This window comes from Callionymus lyra, chromosome 8 (assembly GCF_982586985.1).
Source record: "Callionymus lyra chromosome 8, fCalLyr1.hap1.1, whole genome shotgun sequence".
In the NCBI taxonomy this organism is placed as follows: Eukaryota; Metazoa; Chordata; class Actinopteri; order Syngnathiformes; family Callionymidae; genus Callionymus; species Callionymus lyra.
The window spans coordinates 17,808,053-17,823,877 of record NC_141825.1 but is presented as its reverse complement, the minus strand read 5'-3'; the positions used below and the strand labels follow the sequence as shown (position 1 = coordinate 17,823,877).

Below are 15,825 nucleotides of genomic sequence, written 5' to 3'. Positions count from 1 at the left end.
AATGACTTACTTACTTACTTTCCTAATTTAATTCGTTATTATTATATGTATTTAACGTGTGCATTTTACTGTCTCTTTAAGAGACCCGGAAGTGGTGTCATGTGTTTTTCTGGTCGCGGCCTCCAGACTGACACCTTCTGTACGATGCGATCTCTCTCAGTGTTTAAAGCGTTCCGGGTCAGCGTTCGTTGCTGGAGACACCGAGCCGACGGAGCTGTGGTCCTGCGGACAACCTCCCACTTCAGCAGTAGCCGCCGCTGTCCCACAGGCATGGACGAGATCCTGACCAGGGTCGTCGCTCCTCTACCGACCTACGAGACCAGGGACAAGTGTCCGCCCCCGCCAGAGTCCCACAGCGTGGACTTCATGCGCTTCTACGGGAGCCTGGACCAGGACGACAAGCGGGACCTGCTGGCCAGACTCTCGCAGGACTTCGGCGTGGATCACAAGAGCGCGTCCGAGTTCGCGGGGAAGCTGCTGGACACGCAGCTGCGGGATCTCGCCACCATTTCCCAGGTGGAGGACAGACTTCGATACAGTTTGACGCCTCGGTACAAGCAGCTGCTGAGCCACATCAGCAGGGTGGAAGGAGGAGTGAAGTTTCTGGTGGATCTCAGGGCGGATGTTCTCGAGATCCTCTCGTCAAAGTCGAGCGAGAGTCCACACATAAGGGTAATGTTTACATTCTCTACGGGTGCCCGTGTGCGTCATTCGCGTCATTCGCGTTTGGTATTGGTAATCATAGTGTTATTATAACACATCGTGTCAGGCGGCATCAGTGGAAGTGGGACATAAGTCAGACATACTCCTCTCACATGCCCTTTGCATGGTTGACATTTCATCACAAGTCTCTGTGCCCTTTGCCCCAGTTTCCCCCCTAGAGTCTGTATAAGGTAGTGATCCTGATCACCAACATAAGCATTTATTATCTAAGAGATTTATTTAGAAGCACATTTCAAATGATCGCCCCCGAATAAAAAAAATAAAAATGAAGGTGGTCATATCCTCTTACAGACGTGCTCTTTTAGTCCACGTTTAAAATAGACATGCTGGGATTCAGGTTCTGTAAAGTAGAAGTGGAGGAAAGGTTAGTTGAAATCCCATCCACAACATGTAAGAGAAATGAAGTTGAAATACGCAACAAAAATACTTAAATAAATGTTATAAAGTTAAAATGAAAACTTTACTACCCTGTGTTCATTAAACAAATTCAAATAGTGTCAGATAATTTTGTGTATATCTGACCTTATTTTGCAACAACATCAATTAATGTAAATAAATTGGATTGTTTAATCCGTTTTTCGTACGCTGGGTTCAATAATGGAGATAAAGATCTACATTTTTTTGAGCAAATTGAGTGGTAGAGTTTCTGATTTAACTTTTATTTGCATAATATATGATTAAAAAACTTTTTTTTTTGTGAATTAAATAATAAATCAATCTCTATTTTTTTGATTTTTATTGTTGCAGTTTAATCCAAGACCCTTAAAAAACATCCATTCGCCTGCTACAACAGGAGCACCGAGGACCTGCCCCGCAGTGGCCTCTGGGCTTCGTCCTCTCCTCTTTTGTTCAATAATTATTTAATACCTGCTGAGAAGTTGGTCAGCCGTAATTCATCTCAATACCTCCGCGCGTTTGCAACCTTTTTGTTGCTTACAAAGGTCATGACTACCCACTGGCTTTGCACTCCTTCTCTGTGCTGACCACCGTTAGTTTGGTGGCTTGCAGCAATCTTTCTTGCTATTGCCAGAATTGATTGAGCTAAAAAAAAAGGTTGCGATGGAATTTTTCTTTTAGTGGCTCTAGGCGGGGGTAGGTAGGTATAGGAAGAAGGGAGGGTGGTGGGTTTATAGAGTCATTGACATTTCAAACTTGAGTGGGCTCTGCTAATAACCATTTCCAATAATTATAACCAATTTCTATTTTGCCAAAAGGACTTACGACTTACCTAAATGGACAACAATGTTAGCCATATAAGCAATTAGAGATCAACAGTTCAACCAGCCAGGCAAGATGCTATATTTTCTGACGGCATCACCCTTAATAAAGTGTTACCTGGTGAGAAACATGCGTAATAAGCTTACATGCAGCATTGTTATTTCCTTCTTCAACTTCCAGATCGATTTCCTGCATTATATGCTTTTCTCTGTTTTTAATCACTTAAGAGTGTCCTCTGGAGAGTGTTACCCGTAAAGATATATAAATTAAAAACAATTGTTTAAGCCGCTGTAACTTCGAATGAAGGTTTATTGCAGGGGTTACATTAGTGATTGAATTCCCAAATTTCTATTAACATTTTCCACATTCTTACTCACTTTCTAAACTCTCTATTTTAACAACATGAATCATTAAGAATTACGACAAGCAGGTGGACAGCGGTTGAAATTAAAAACATGTATTTTAACTTGCAAACTCAACATTGCACAAGGAGCCCAACCCTCTTGGCAACGGTGACCAAATCGGCTCTCACAATGCTTTGCCGCCCAGCCCACCGATCACGGCTGTCAATCACGCTACAAATCAGCCGTTGTTGTTTCACCGATTGTGGTACACAAGCTTTAATTTTCAGAAAGATGTAGTAGTGAGTATATTTTCTAATGCAAATATTTCCAAACAAACACTGATGATTACAAAAGAGGTCCAAGATCAATTTATTAATCATTATCGTCATAAAAAAGGTCATTTATCGTCGTAAATGGCAACAAATAATTTGTAAATTACATTAGTTTACAGAAAAGCAACTTCAAGAAACAAGTTATTGATGAAATATATGTACATATCGTGGTACAATTGAACAAAACATACATTTTTATTTTGGTATGTAATGGAGAACATGCTGGCTAGCTTAGGGCAAGAAGCAGACGGCTTAGAAAAACAAACAAACAAAGGGGCCCTTAAATTGTAATCATGAATTCCTTCAACTTGTCACCAGAGCCGTTTGAGTTCTGATGTTCCCCGTCACTCTTTCCACTTACAAGCTTTTTCCCTCACTCCACCTGCTCTGCCAAACTTGCTTAAAGTGTCATCGATCCCGCTTCACCCTCTCCGGAAAGCCAAGTGGCGCGCTGCCCACTAGAGTAAAGGGACTCTGGTCTGCGAGCACTCCGATCGTCAGCGGTCATTTGGCTTCACGTTCAAGTCCAGCATTCCTCATCACTTGATGTAATCACCATCTAACTGCCGCTCAAGGTGGAGTGGGTCCTTGGATTAGAGACTCGGGCAGAAAAAGGCTCTTTACTTTCTTTCTAATGGAGCGCCGTATTTATTTATCTGCTGTACTACCTTTCAGTTTTCATTCATCCATCTCTCAACCCGAGGCTTCTGGACTTTTCCATTTCCACACTTCTTCTCTGAGGTCAATGGTGCTCAAGCTACTGTTTGGTTTTCCTTTTTGTGTGGGGAGGATAACTGGCTTTAGGCTGTTGCTACATGCTGTTGTGACGTGTGATGGGCGAAGACTGGAAATTGTCGGCCATCTTAGATCACCGGAGGCTTCAAAATGTATTTTTTTTTCCCGACGCACTTCCCACATGAATAAGACTTGGAGTGGAGATGGAAGTTGTGTTGAACTTTTCACTTTCTTTTTCTTCTCACTCTGAACTGATTTTCGACCAGCATGAAGTATTTCAACCATTCACTTTGAATAATGCATGTCTGAAGGATGTTTGTGGGGTAGAATTCTAAAACGCGGCAGCAACCCCGGTTGTCGATTGCTACTCGGGCAGAATTTTTATCCAAAAGTGATTTGCACCGTGTTTGACCACGCCATTTCCGTATGATTGACAAGATGGAACCGACTGATATTAAAGCCCCCGCGGAGCTGCCAATAAGAGAGATGTTTTGTGTGTTTGCGTATCTCTGTGGGCATGCAGGTAAAGGGCTTGTTTGTGTGTTTGTGGGAGATTTGCTTCAAATGAAGAATGACCTTTCCTGGGGAACAGGACAGTTTTCAAATGGCAGCTGTTTATTAAAGAGCCTCCTGTACACATAGAAAGCAGAGATAAATCATTACTCATCATTTTAAAAATACTAAAAAGACATTAAAAAAAAACGGGTATCCATAAATCTACCACCTGCTGTAAGATAGTGGGAGAACAATTTATAACCTTCAATCTAAGTCCAGCTATTCTGCTGTCAATCAAATGGAAATAACGCTCTAGTTTTTCATCCGAAATCCCCCAGGAAATGGAAAAAGCTTTCTTGTAATAAAGTGATAAAACGCGGTGGTACGTCCGTCAGCGTCTAATAAAAACAACAATGGCAGCCCCTCGTAGATATCGAAATCAAACTTTATTTTCTTTTTAACGGCTTTTTCCCATCACAGAACCAGATCAGGGTTAATAATGGATCTTATTCAAAGCTGTCTTTTCCTCTTCACTTAGGATTTGAATGGCACGCTGAAGAGCCTGCTCTCCGAGTGGTTCTCTGTGGGTTTGCTGCGACTTGAGAGGATCACTTGGCAGTCGCCCTGTGAGACCCTGCAGAAGATTAGCCAGTAAGTTGAATGAAAATGAGAGCGCATAGCAAATGTTTTCTTCATTAATCGCAACTGCAATAAAAGGAAATAAAAAATAATCCAGTAGTACTGATTGCTGAAGAAAACCTCTCACCAAACACAACTGACTTGTGGTAATTGAACTGAAATAGTTTTATATTTTTCATTTTTTTCTAACAAACACACGTTTTAAATTAATTGTTAATATTTCTTTTAATGGGTGAATGCCAAGATTACCATTATATTTTCAAACATAATACTATGTACAATAATACTTATTCAGGTTGAAAAAAAATGGTTCAATTTCTCCCTTTAAATAATAAAATTAAAACAAAACAAACAAACTGTTATTACGTTATAAACACATATGACCTGCAAAAAGTATGTTCCTAGTTAAGGCAAGAATCCATATGTTTATTTCAGGGTGGTAAAGGTTAATTTACCTGCAATATGAAAGAAATACTCTCAATTAAAGGTTAATTAAATCGATCACAAAATGTATTGCATAGTATTAAAGGCTTAACTAAAGTAATTAATTGAATTAAAAAATGTTAAAAACGAACTAAAAATATTAAACATATTAGGTGCTAATTTCAGATGGATCTATTTTTTTGTTGACAGTGGAACCTGCTGATAAATTCATATTAAACACCCTGTACTATACTCTCAACTTATTTTTTTATAAAATTGAAATATTTTAAAAAATATATAGTGTATTATTAAAGTATAAAAATATTTGAATGAAACTTTGTCAAAAAACTCACAATAAACGTATATGTTGAGTGCTTATTTTAGGTGGATTTATTTTTTTACGTGAAACTCATAATCATTCACAATAATAAAAATGTCAGTAACATAATTATACATTCATTCTTACAGTCAATACCTTAATGTTTGTCCTCGAGTTAGTATCTGGACTAACCTCATCAAATTTCCCGTGCCAGGTACGAGGCTGTGCATCCCATAAGAAACTGGACTGACCTGAAGCGCCGGGTCGGACCGTACCGTCGCTGCTACGCCTTCACTCACGCCGCCATGCCTGGAGAGCCTCTGGTCGTGTTACACGTGGCTCTCACTGAAGATATATCGGACAATATACAGGTTAGTGGCTATAGCTGTGGGCTCTTGGGATGGACATCTGGGATTTGATATTTTCCGTACTCTCCTACCTTACAAATGGATTATTGGTGTGTGAAGAAAACACGTACACGCCTTTAAAACCTGGTAACTGCAGATGCTTGCCAGAGGAATAGTACCATAGTTGACATGAGGTAAATGTTAGTGTTAACACTGGACTGTTTTTTAAGAAGTTCCACGGAGAGACATTCAAATATTAAGATGAAAACTCAAAGACTTGATTGAAGTATTTTGTTGTTGTTGTTTCAGAGCATTGTTCGCGAGATTGCAACCGTCGACCAAAACGAGGATATTAACAAGATAAACGCCGCCATTTTCTACTCCATATCCTCCACTCAGGCCGGACTCCAAGGGGTGGAACTCGGCAACTATCTCATCAAAAGGGTGGTGCGAGAACTACAGGTAGGTGTAGAGTTAAACCATCTGATAGTCCGAGAAATAGAGAAGACAATCTAACTCCTGTGTCACTAAAAAATATTTTTAGAGTTGATTCAGAGTTCAATTTATAGACTGTAGATGGTGATGCACTTCCATGCACTTTACTTCAACTAAAGGTCTGAACCAGAACCAAAATTTTAGTTACTCCATGGTAAATGTACAGTATTTTGACATCCTGTTTATTTCAAGGTAAACACTGTTGTAGTCTTTTTTATTAAATATTTATTACATATATTATCTTGGTATTTATCGCAACATTAAAGGGCAACTAATGTGTTGATTTAAGTGTCTCATAACTATATCTTGGACCTCTATTGTACTCATCAGTATGCATCCGTTTGTACAAAACTCTCTTTTCATTTAAATATTTACTGAAAACACTGTTTTTCTGGGGATGAAATCTTCCAACCACTCCCACTCTGCTGTGATTGGTCAAGAAAGATTTGTCGCACAATACTCGGACAAAGAAAGTGGACGTGAATACAGCTGGCTGGTGGAAGAGTGAAGCCCATTATTATGTCATAATGGACTCTGCTCTCGTAACCTCTTGTTTGCCAATATGTCAGACAGGGGAGAACTTTATAAAGTAATAAGTTCAAAACATGGTCATGATGAGGGACTTACTGCCTCTTGGAGAGGAAGACTTCATTATTTGAAACATGTGAGTGAGTCAGAAGAGTTGGGGTTTAACATTAGTTGCACTTAAATTAATTTTTAATATTAATGATGTTAAACATATTTCTAATGCAGAATGTTATCTTGTTTTATTCTAAAAAAACGAAGAACTATTTAGGAAAATGTTATATTGACAATACACTTCTAATACATACACTCTGAGTGCTTTCCTTAATTTATTTTACATCATTTAAATTGATTTGAAGGGCAACCTAAATGAAAACCCAACTCTCCTGACTCACATGTTTCAAATAATGAAGTCTTCCTCTCCAAGATGCAGTAAGTTTCTCATCATGACCATGTTTTGAACTTATTACTTTATAAAGTTCTCCTCCGTCTGAAATCTCGGCGAACAAGAGGTTACGAGAACAGACTCCATTATCACCAGTATATTTAATTGAAAAGAGAGTTTTGTACAGACACACATTCTGATGAGTACAATAGAGTCCAACATCTATTTAAGACGCACTTAAATCAACAAATTAGTTCCCCTTTAAAGCAATTGTATTTTAGGTAAAATGTACATGTTAATAACCTTCTATAGAATAGAATAGAAAAGCTTTATTCATCCCCAGAGGGGAAACACACTTTTACAACTGCGCAGTTTAAAAAAATAAAGTGCAAGGAAAAAAATGAAAAAATAAATGAGATAATACAAAATAAAATAAAAAAGATCTTAAAAATATACAATTATTTACAAAATTAGAAATTTAACACTATTAACAAAATACAATAGAATAAAATAAAATAAAAACAAAAAAAGTAAAAAATAAAATAAAACACACGAGAGGAAAGACACACTACGGATTAGCATCAGGATATTTAAAGTAGAGAGTTAAATATCCTGACACCAGTTGGGATGAAGGACCTTCTATAAAGCTCCGTCCTACACTGGGGCTGCCTGAGCCTGCCACTGAAGGAGCTGGCCAGCTCCTCCACGGTCAGGTGCAGTGGGTGGAGAGTGTTGTCCCTGATGGAGGATAGTCTGGAGAGTGTCCTCCTCTCTCCCACCTCCTCCACCGAGTCCAGCGAGCGGCCCAGGACAGAGCCGGCCCTCGTGACCAGCCTATAGTTTCTTATATATTGTAAATAAATGCTTTCATTATCAAAATATTAATATCAGCTCAGAAAATGATCTAAAACTCTTGTATTGAGAATGTTATGAGAGAAAAGATAGAGATTTCTACCAATCAATCTGCTCAACTGAACCCCTTTCCTGATGTAGCGTCACCCAGTTTGTTATTTTTACACCAGCACATAAGAAACACACTTCCCTCTGTGTTGACTCTCGTGCTGCTCTCTGTTAAACATCTCTGGCAGGCTTCAGGTGCAGCACATCTGCTGTTGTACCGTGATGCAGAAAATACAGCAGCCAGAGGCGATTTTTTTTGTTTTGACTGCCATTTGAATCGTTTAAACATGGCTCCGTCTTTCTTTTTTTCATGCAATAAAACATCAATCTCTCCATAGTTTGGTTATTTTTCAATCATGGAAGCACACAACTATAAAGCAGGGATGTTTAAATCATATCCATCCCTCCTGAAGTGCAGCAAATAAAAGCCTTTCATGTCTGGCCAGCTATAGCACTTGTTCAATGATTGGAACCTTCGACGGGAGATCAGAATCCACTCTGGTAGGCAGATGGGAAATAGCTGCTTATATTGTATCCCCATAAAAATTCAGTTTCTTTGCTTCTTCCACTTAAGTTATCCGTAGCACATACGTAATAGCTGCAGGCTTGTCACTGATTGACATTTTTAATAATGGCACCATACGGTTCAGTAAGTCCTTTTTTTTTGTTATTTTCTGTGGGTTGTTATGTATACATGTCGTTCATTTCAGTGTTTCATCATTTTGTTTTTTTTGCAAGTTGAAGTAAAACAAGTTCACTAAAATACTATTACCCTGACTGAGTCCCATTGTTAATGTAACATTCTGACATTTAAATTATAGATATTTCAAGTTATTCAAGTCTGGTACAAAAGCTAGACCCGAGTCATCTGAATGATCTTCAAAAAAAAAAAAAAAAAAAGGATTTGTCAAACATGTTTACTTTTAGCGAGATTCAGAGAAACTCAAGAAGCAATGATGAAAAGAGTAGCCTTGGCAACTTGACAACAGATAATCATGGATACAGGGAATATCTGCACTCCTCCGAACCACTTATCCTATAGAGCTGGATTTTCTAATGGATTGAAAAAGCCATCATGATGTAACCTTTTGTTATTTACTCTTCAACTTATAGATAACCTCCTGAATCTATTGAATTTTGTCTCATTTTACTTCAGTATGACATTTTTAGCCAAGGAATGGACAGAGATTAGGGCAATGAAGAGAGGATTGCAGGCATGGTGCAAAAGGTTCGCCCATGATGTAGATTTGTTTATTTGTAGCTTATTTATTTAAATATACTAAATATTTATTACATAAACCTTAATAAAAACATTTTTTTGCCGATGTACAAATTCACTTTCATGCCAAACGGTAACTCGTAGGGGTGTGTATTGGCAAAACCTGGCGCTGCAAACAGGAGCAAATACAATGTATTTGTAGTATTGCCCGAGTACTTTACTCTTGTGTTACAGCGTTCACAGAACCCATGACTTGACAAAGTCATAACTGACTGCTTTAAAAGCTGCTTGAGTCTACTGTATCCTCTTGTCCTCAGTCATCGCTGGATTACAATGTTGATTTTGCAGCAGAGGAGGTAATTTCTGCTGCCATCTGGCGTCCAGAAGTGTAATTGAAACACAAAATTAACACAGCGTAAATGGGTAACAGGTTAATTGTAGAAACATTTTTAATATATAGTTTACAAAAAATATTTTAAACAATTAATGAATTTCAAATATATATATATATATATATATATATATATATATATATATATATTATATTATGCTATATTATTTAGCACGGGCTGACGGATGGCTATGATTGCCTCACATATCAACCTTCAGATAAAAAAAACAGCGAAGAAATAAATAATAGCGTTTTGTTTCCCCCTCATTTTCACTAGTTTACAGGTTTATTTGTTTAATAAACTGAAACAAGTGTCTTCATATTTACTAATCAAAACAAAAGACCTTTCAGACATCATCAACAGAAATTGTATTGTTGAGGTTTTCACTCAATATATTATATAAGTGGATGAGTTCAACTTGCTCTGGCAACCTCCAAAAGACAAGATTGTACGTGGAAGTAGTTACTTCTGTACAGAATACAAAAATAAAAGAAAAGTTAAAAATTACTATACAGATACTCTATCAGAAGGGAGAAGCCAAGTGTAGTGTTCGAGTTAAAGTATAAATTGTGTGCAAATTTGTCAGTGATCAATGTATCTGCGTGAGTTGGACTCATCATTATCAAGATCATCAAGAATATATTGCATGAAAGGATGGTCTAAGTTGGGGGTCACCAAAACATTTATTGAACAAAGTAAACTACGAAATATAAAAAACAAACACATATTTCTTTGGGATTCACTGAACTTTGCTGTCTAGTGGCATGAGGCTTCCCCAGTCACAGAGCTGATGCATCGCGAGGGATAAAAAACTTTACTCACAAAGACTTTGGTCCTTGATTCTGACAGATGCAAGGGTAGAGCCGCGCGATTTATTCCCGTTATCTTCAGAGACTTTGACTTTTTGACTGTGCTCCATCCACTTGTCAGAGTGAAGAGGGAAGCATGGGAGCCATAGAGAGAGGCTGCTGTGTTGATGGATGGATGATTAAGGTGGAAAGAAAAGGTCACTGTCATGATTTTAAGGGGATGGGTGCAGGTGTCTCTTGCTTTTCTTCTTTTCAACCTATCCTGACAGCTGGATCGCACCATAACAGGGTTTCAGGGCTTATGTGTCGCTAGATTTACTACTTTATAACTCATTTCCTACACACCCTCATATATAAGTAGTTGGGATTATTTTCACGGTAATCTGTTCCTTTTTTAGAGTTATAGACAAAAATGTACGTTTATTTTAATGTAGTGGGTCGTGCTAGGTGATCGGTTTTTAAAACATCCAACTACCTCCATACTGCTTGTCTGTAATGTCCCTTTTGTTGTCATACCTCGAGTAATTGCTCTGGAAAAACATAAATATAAAGTCTATATTTTAATTTTATTTGTAGCAAAAGCTAAAATCCTAACATGCTGCACAGACGTGCGCTCAAATCGCGCTCTTTTTAAAGTGCAATGCTTTACAGTTCAGTGCACTTACTTGTGCAGGGTAGTACTGTCTCAAATCAAACACTACGTACTTACCGGAAATAAGTCAACAGCTTCTTCTTCTACTACTTTTTAACGCTGATAGCGATTTTCGACGATCAAAACCAGTTATTAAGTTGTGTTTTATTTTGTTATTACTGTTGTTGGTTGTGTGGTTTTGTGTTAAAATTGGGACATTTACGCCGGTATCTGCTCCGAAGACGCGTCGTCAGTGACGTAGCTTCCGTTTAGCGTCAGTGTCCATCGATCCACACTCGATTTTCTGGCCATTTGAGTGCGTCAATTGAGTGCTCATTGCTTTCTACATTTTCGAACACTTGCTCTTGTGCTCTTAAAATATTAAGTGTTAGTGCAGAAGTAGGCGATTTGGGACACACCCAGGAGGTACTCCGGCTAAATATTCTCGGTGCTTCCTGTGTAGACGGTGTACTTTCACTTTGAGCTGAAGAGTATTTTATATCTAAGCTAATGTTGCTCATCCAACATAACTTAAAATAAAATAAAAAACCCTGAATTAACATTTTGCATCTCTTTTTAAGACGGCGTCTGACATAGAGCTTGAACACTTCATTAAAACAAGATTAGTCTCAATTCTAATGGGAAACATGAGACAAATAAAGTTGGATTACATTCCTGAGGAATGTTAAGGAAAAAACAATCCTGCAACCAAAAATAAGCGGGCCTCCTGAGGATTTATCCGACACTTTACTTTCATCTGCAGCTCTTCCCTCCTGTGCCTGTCACATCACTTCTCGTCTTATCAGCCTGAAGGCCAGAACACAAGGATCAGCAGAGAGAGGGGTGTCATGTTTGGGTGAAAGTAGTGAGGTGGAAGGGAGGTCTGGCTAAGACTCCAGGAGAGCGTTAAAGGTGAATGTATTGGGGACTGATGAAGAGGATACTTTGAAAGAGGCACAGGCTGGATATGTACCATTGATCTCAAAGAGCAGCGCATTGGTGCAGTGGTATACATACACGTAGAGTTTGGAACCAAGAAAGTTTCTCATGGATCAGAATGTCCAAATAGTGTTTTTGTGCACATGTTCAAAACCTTCAATTATCCTTTGTATTAGGCCTAGAAGGACATAACACAAACAAATAAAACTAGATTTAACCTCAATTATTCATCAACTTAGATCTGCAGGATCATCTTGTGTGGTGTGAGAAATTTGATGACATCGAGGGAATACGCATTAATATCTAGCGGCATTCTGATAAACAAATGTCTTGATGTAGACCAAAGATAAGCTGGAGAGGTAATGATAATACTGGCAAGATACAATCAAAGCTTTAAACAAGCATTCAAATTTAATTTTCCAATTTAAGGATAAAAGGCTTTATCTATTGTAAGCATTTTTTTCAAGCATTGATTAAATGAGTAGTCTTTTTACAGACACCCCCCACCCCCGATGCCCCACCCCTAAATGATGACACGTTATGTTTTTAGATGTTGCCAGGTTAGGTTTCATTGAATTAATAGATAAGAAGCAATGATTATAAAGCAGAGAGCCTCTCAAAGTGAAGAAACGGTATCATGATATTACATACAGTGTAGAAATCTCTAAACTTAGGAAAATGGTGTCACAACACAGTCTGGAGCTGAAAATCCAATCCATGTCTTCTCGTTTAGACGATTGTAACAATTTATTTTCATGTCTAAACAGGAAGAGCTGTCTCGCCTGCAGTTAATACAAAACTCTGCAGCGGAATTCTGAACCGCTCTAGTAGAAGAACTCACATTTCCCCGATGCTTTAAAACTATTCACTTCTTCCCTGCCAGTTTCTTTCAGGATCCATTTTAAAATTCTGGTTCTTACTTTTTAGCTATTCATGGCCTTACACCCCAGCTCGGGCTCTTAGGTCTTTGGATCAGAATCTATTGATGGTTCCTGAACATGGTTCCGGACCAGAGGAGAGAAATCCTTTAAGGCTGTTGCTCCTAAGCTTTGGAATGATATTCCTCTCCTTCTGTGTTTGATGGATTTCCGGACTCACTGCTGGATTTGTCTAGATGTTATCTTGGCCTTAAGTATATTTTTTAACTGTGTATTGTTTTTGATTGTTAAAGCGCTTTGTGACCCTGGTCTGAGGAAAGTTCTTTACAAATAAAGTCTTACTTACTTACTTACTACACAGCTGTTTATTGAGGCCTCATCAACCCATTACTATTACAGGCTCTGAGGATTAAAAGTTAAACAAACGATTTACTTACTCTTCGTCATCATCTTCTTCCTTTCCAGAGCGAATTCCCGCACATGGAGAAGTTCTCCAGCCTCTCCCCCATCCCTGGCTTCTCGTCCTGGCTGCAAGGCCTCCTCACCCAGTACAGGAAGGAAGGCATTGGTTCCGACCTCCTATCCGAGCAAGAGTGGCGAGAAGTGGAGCAAGCCATCGACTCAGCGCCAGAAACCTTGGCCATGGACTCACTCCGAAAGCTAGTCAGCTCCGGCGAGTGGATGCGTTCGGAACGCCTGACGCATGTCCTGGAGCCCGTCCTGATGCGACTCTGCGCCTGGTACCTCTACGGCGAGAAGAGACGCGCCTACGCCCTCAACCCGGTGGCCAACTTCCACCTGCAAAACGGTGCCACCATGTGGCGTGTTAACTGGCTGGCGGACATCAGCCCCAGAGGCGTCGCCAATTCCTGCAGCCTCATGGTCAACTATCGGTACTTCTTGAACCAGACATCGTCGAACAGCGCCCTCTACCTGCAGAGTAAAGTGATCACCGCGTCGGATCAAGTGCTGGGGCTTGTGTCACAATTTCAAAAAAGCAGCAAACTTTGAGTCAGGAACTTTCAATCCACTGTTTCCATGAGGGAACAAATGTTTGCTCTTGCTTAAAAAAAGATTTTTGACTGCTCATCAAATAATAAAAACTTTGCAGTGCTTCTCAACCGGCTGCACCGTCAGAGGTGCATATGCTCGGATCTTTTGTTTTGCCTCATTGGAGTTGATGCAGTAGCCGTTTCATATTGTGTAAGTGCTTCACAGGCTGCAGCTAATGAAGCACGAGGCATCTATCAATGGAGCAGCATGTTCCTGGATAACAGTGTGTGTAATGGTGAGAGCCATGAGCGAGTGCAGCTACTGGAATAAATGATGTTGAGACTTTTCTTCTTCTGAATGGACTTCTGGATTTAAAAAGACTTCCTTTTGTGTTTATATCCCCGAAGGGGATTGGCGGGGGGGGGATTTCCATTTAATTTCCTATGAAACAACAGATATTTCCATGCAAGCTCTTGTTTTTCACATGGGCTCCATCCCTTTTGCGTGCCCAGGCAAGGTTCTCCTCGCCGACACACACACATCACGGATCTCTCCCGAGAGGCGCCACTGATGTTCTAACTGCTCCGTACAGGTGCCAAGCTGGGCTCATATCAGCCCACATCCCATTGTTGTGAAATAATGTATCACAGCAAGTTGACTGTGAAATTACATTTTATGTCTCCGAGGAGCTAAACTTTCTTTTTATCCCCTCCCTTCCTCCCTCCCTTCCTCCGCCCCCACACACAATGTCTGTCATCCTTCTCTCTTTTTTTTTTTAGTTCAGTGCACGGCTCGGTGTCCTAGAAACTAATGGAGTGAGAAATAAAGTTAAAGTAAATGGCTAGATTGATGGTGTTCTGTTGTGATGAAAAGAGGAAGGAATAAACAGGGGAGTTGTTTAAAGGATGCCCTTGAGAGTTGAAGTATCTCCTGAGGTCCTGTCGATGTAATAAGATGAACACTGTATCAGAAACTCGATTTGCTTTTAGTAATTAAATTCAAAAGTGATTTGCCACAAATTCTTTCAAGTTTGTTTTTGTTTTTTTTACTGTAAAAGCATCTGATTCACAAACTCTTAAATTAAAGAACTTTTCCTTCCCACAGAAGGTGGTTATGTAACTCACAATAAAAAGTTTAAACTCATCTTTATAAGATGCATTTCTGAACATCAGGATCATAAAACGATTTATTGCCCATGTTGTAAAAACAGCTTGTGTAATACCGTATACATTAGATTAAATTAAAGATGATAAAATAAAATAAGCTACTGTTATATTAAAGTGGAACAAATATTTACTTAACTAAACCCAACAGAAAGTAAATTAGTTCTTGAAATGGATGTTTTAGTCCTGTTATGTTGAAAATGGAAAAGCACCCTGAGAGCGCAGACATCTGCCAAGGATCTTATTGGCATTATCATCTTATTTACCTTCTTTAGCATTACAAATATTACAGGACAGCAACAAAAACATTTAAGCTTTTTAGCTTAGTCTTGGAAATTACAAATGTTGGGTAAGTGTGACACAGTACACCAGGGGTCATTCACACAAGAGGCCAAAAATCTACAAAATGCATATTTTACCAATTTACATACTTCAACAAATTCATTTTCTTCAACGTCCATAACCTCTGTTTCTTATCTAATCTTACACTGGCATCTTCACCAATATATTTGCTTAAACGTTTATCTACATTGATTTGAGAAAACCATGTGTTCGGGACATATGTGCCTGACAAAATTATTTTATGCTATTACGTTTAAAATAACAATCAACCCATGTTCTACTGAACCTAGTTTAATTCACTAAACCTATAATTTCACATTTGAATACTACGGAAAAAAAGCTTGTTGGGATTCTCCCATTGATCTAATCAGATTAATGTGATTTCTACAGTGACGTTTTCTGAGACAAATCTTCATTTGAAACATAATCATATGTGACAAGATCTGACAGATTATCTGACAAACCTAGCATTACTTTGCAAATCAGCTGGAGAAGTAATTACAATCAATTTGAAACTGTCGATGTTTCAAAGTCGTGTTTCAACCTCAGTATTCTGGAGATACATGGGAGACGTGTCAC

The 15,825-nt window shown here is 38.9% G+C and overlaps 1 protein-coding gene across 1 annotated transcript; it reads left to right on the top strand.

Moving 5' to 3' along the window:
* Positions 1 to 14,884, top strand: mlycd (malonyl-CoA decarboxylase). The gene is made up of 5 exons (XM_087798056.1): positions 1 to 672; positions 4,386 to 4,498; positions 5,443 to 5,599; positions 5,885 to 6,037; positions 13,214 to 14,884. The coding sequence occupies exons 1-5, from the start codon at positions 46 to 48 to the stop codon at positions 13,757 to 13,759; spliced, it is 1,596 nt and encodes a 531-aa protein (XP_087654182.1). The 5' UTR covers positions 1 to 45; the 3' UTR covers positions 13,760 to 14,884.
* Positions 14,885 to 15,825: the final 941 nt, after the last annotated feature.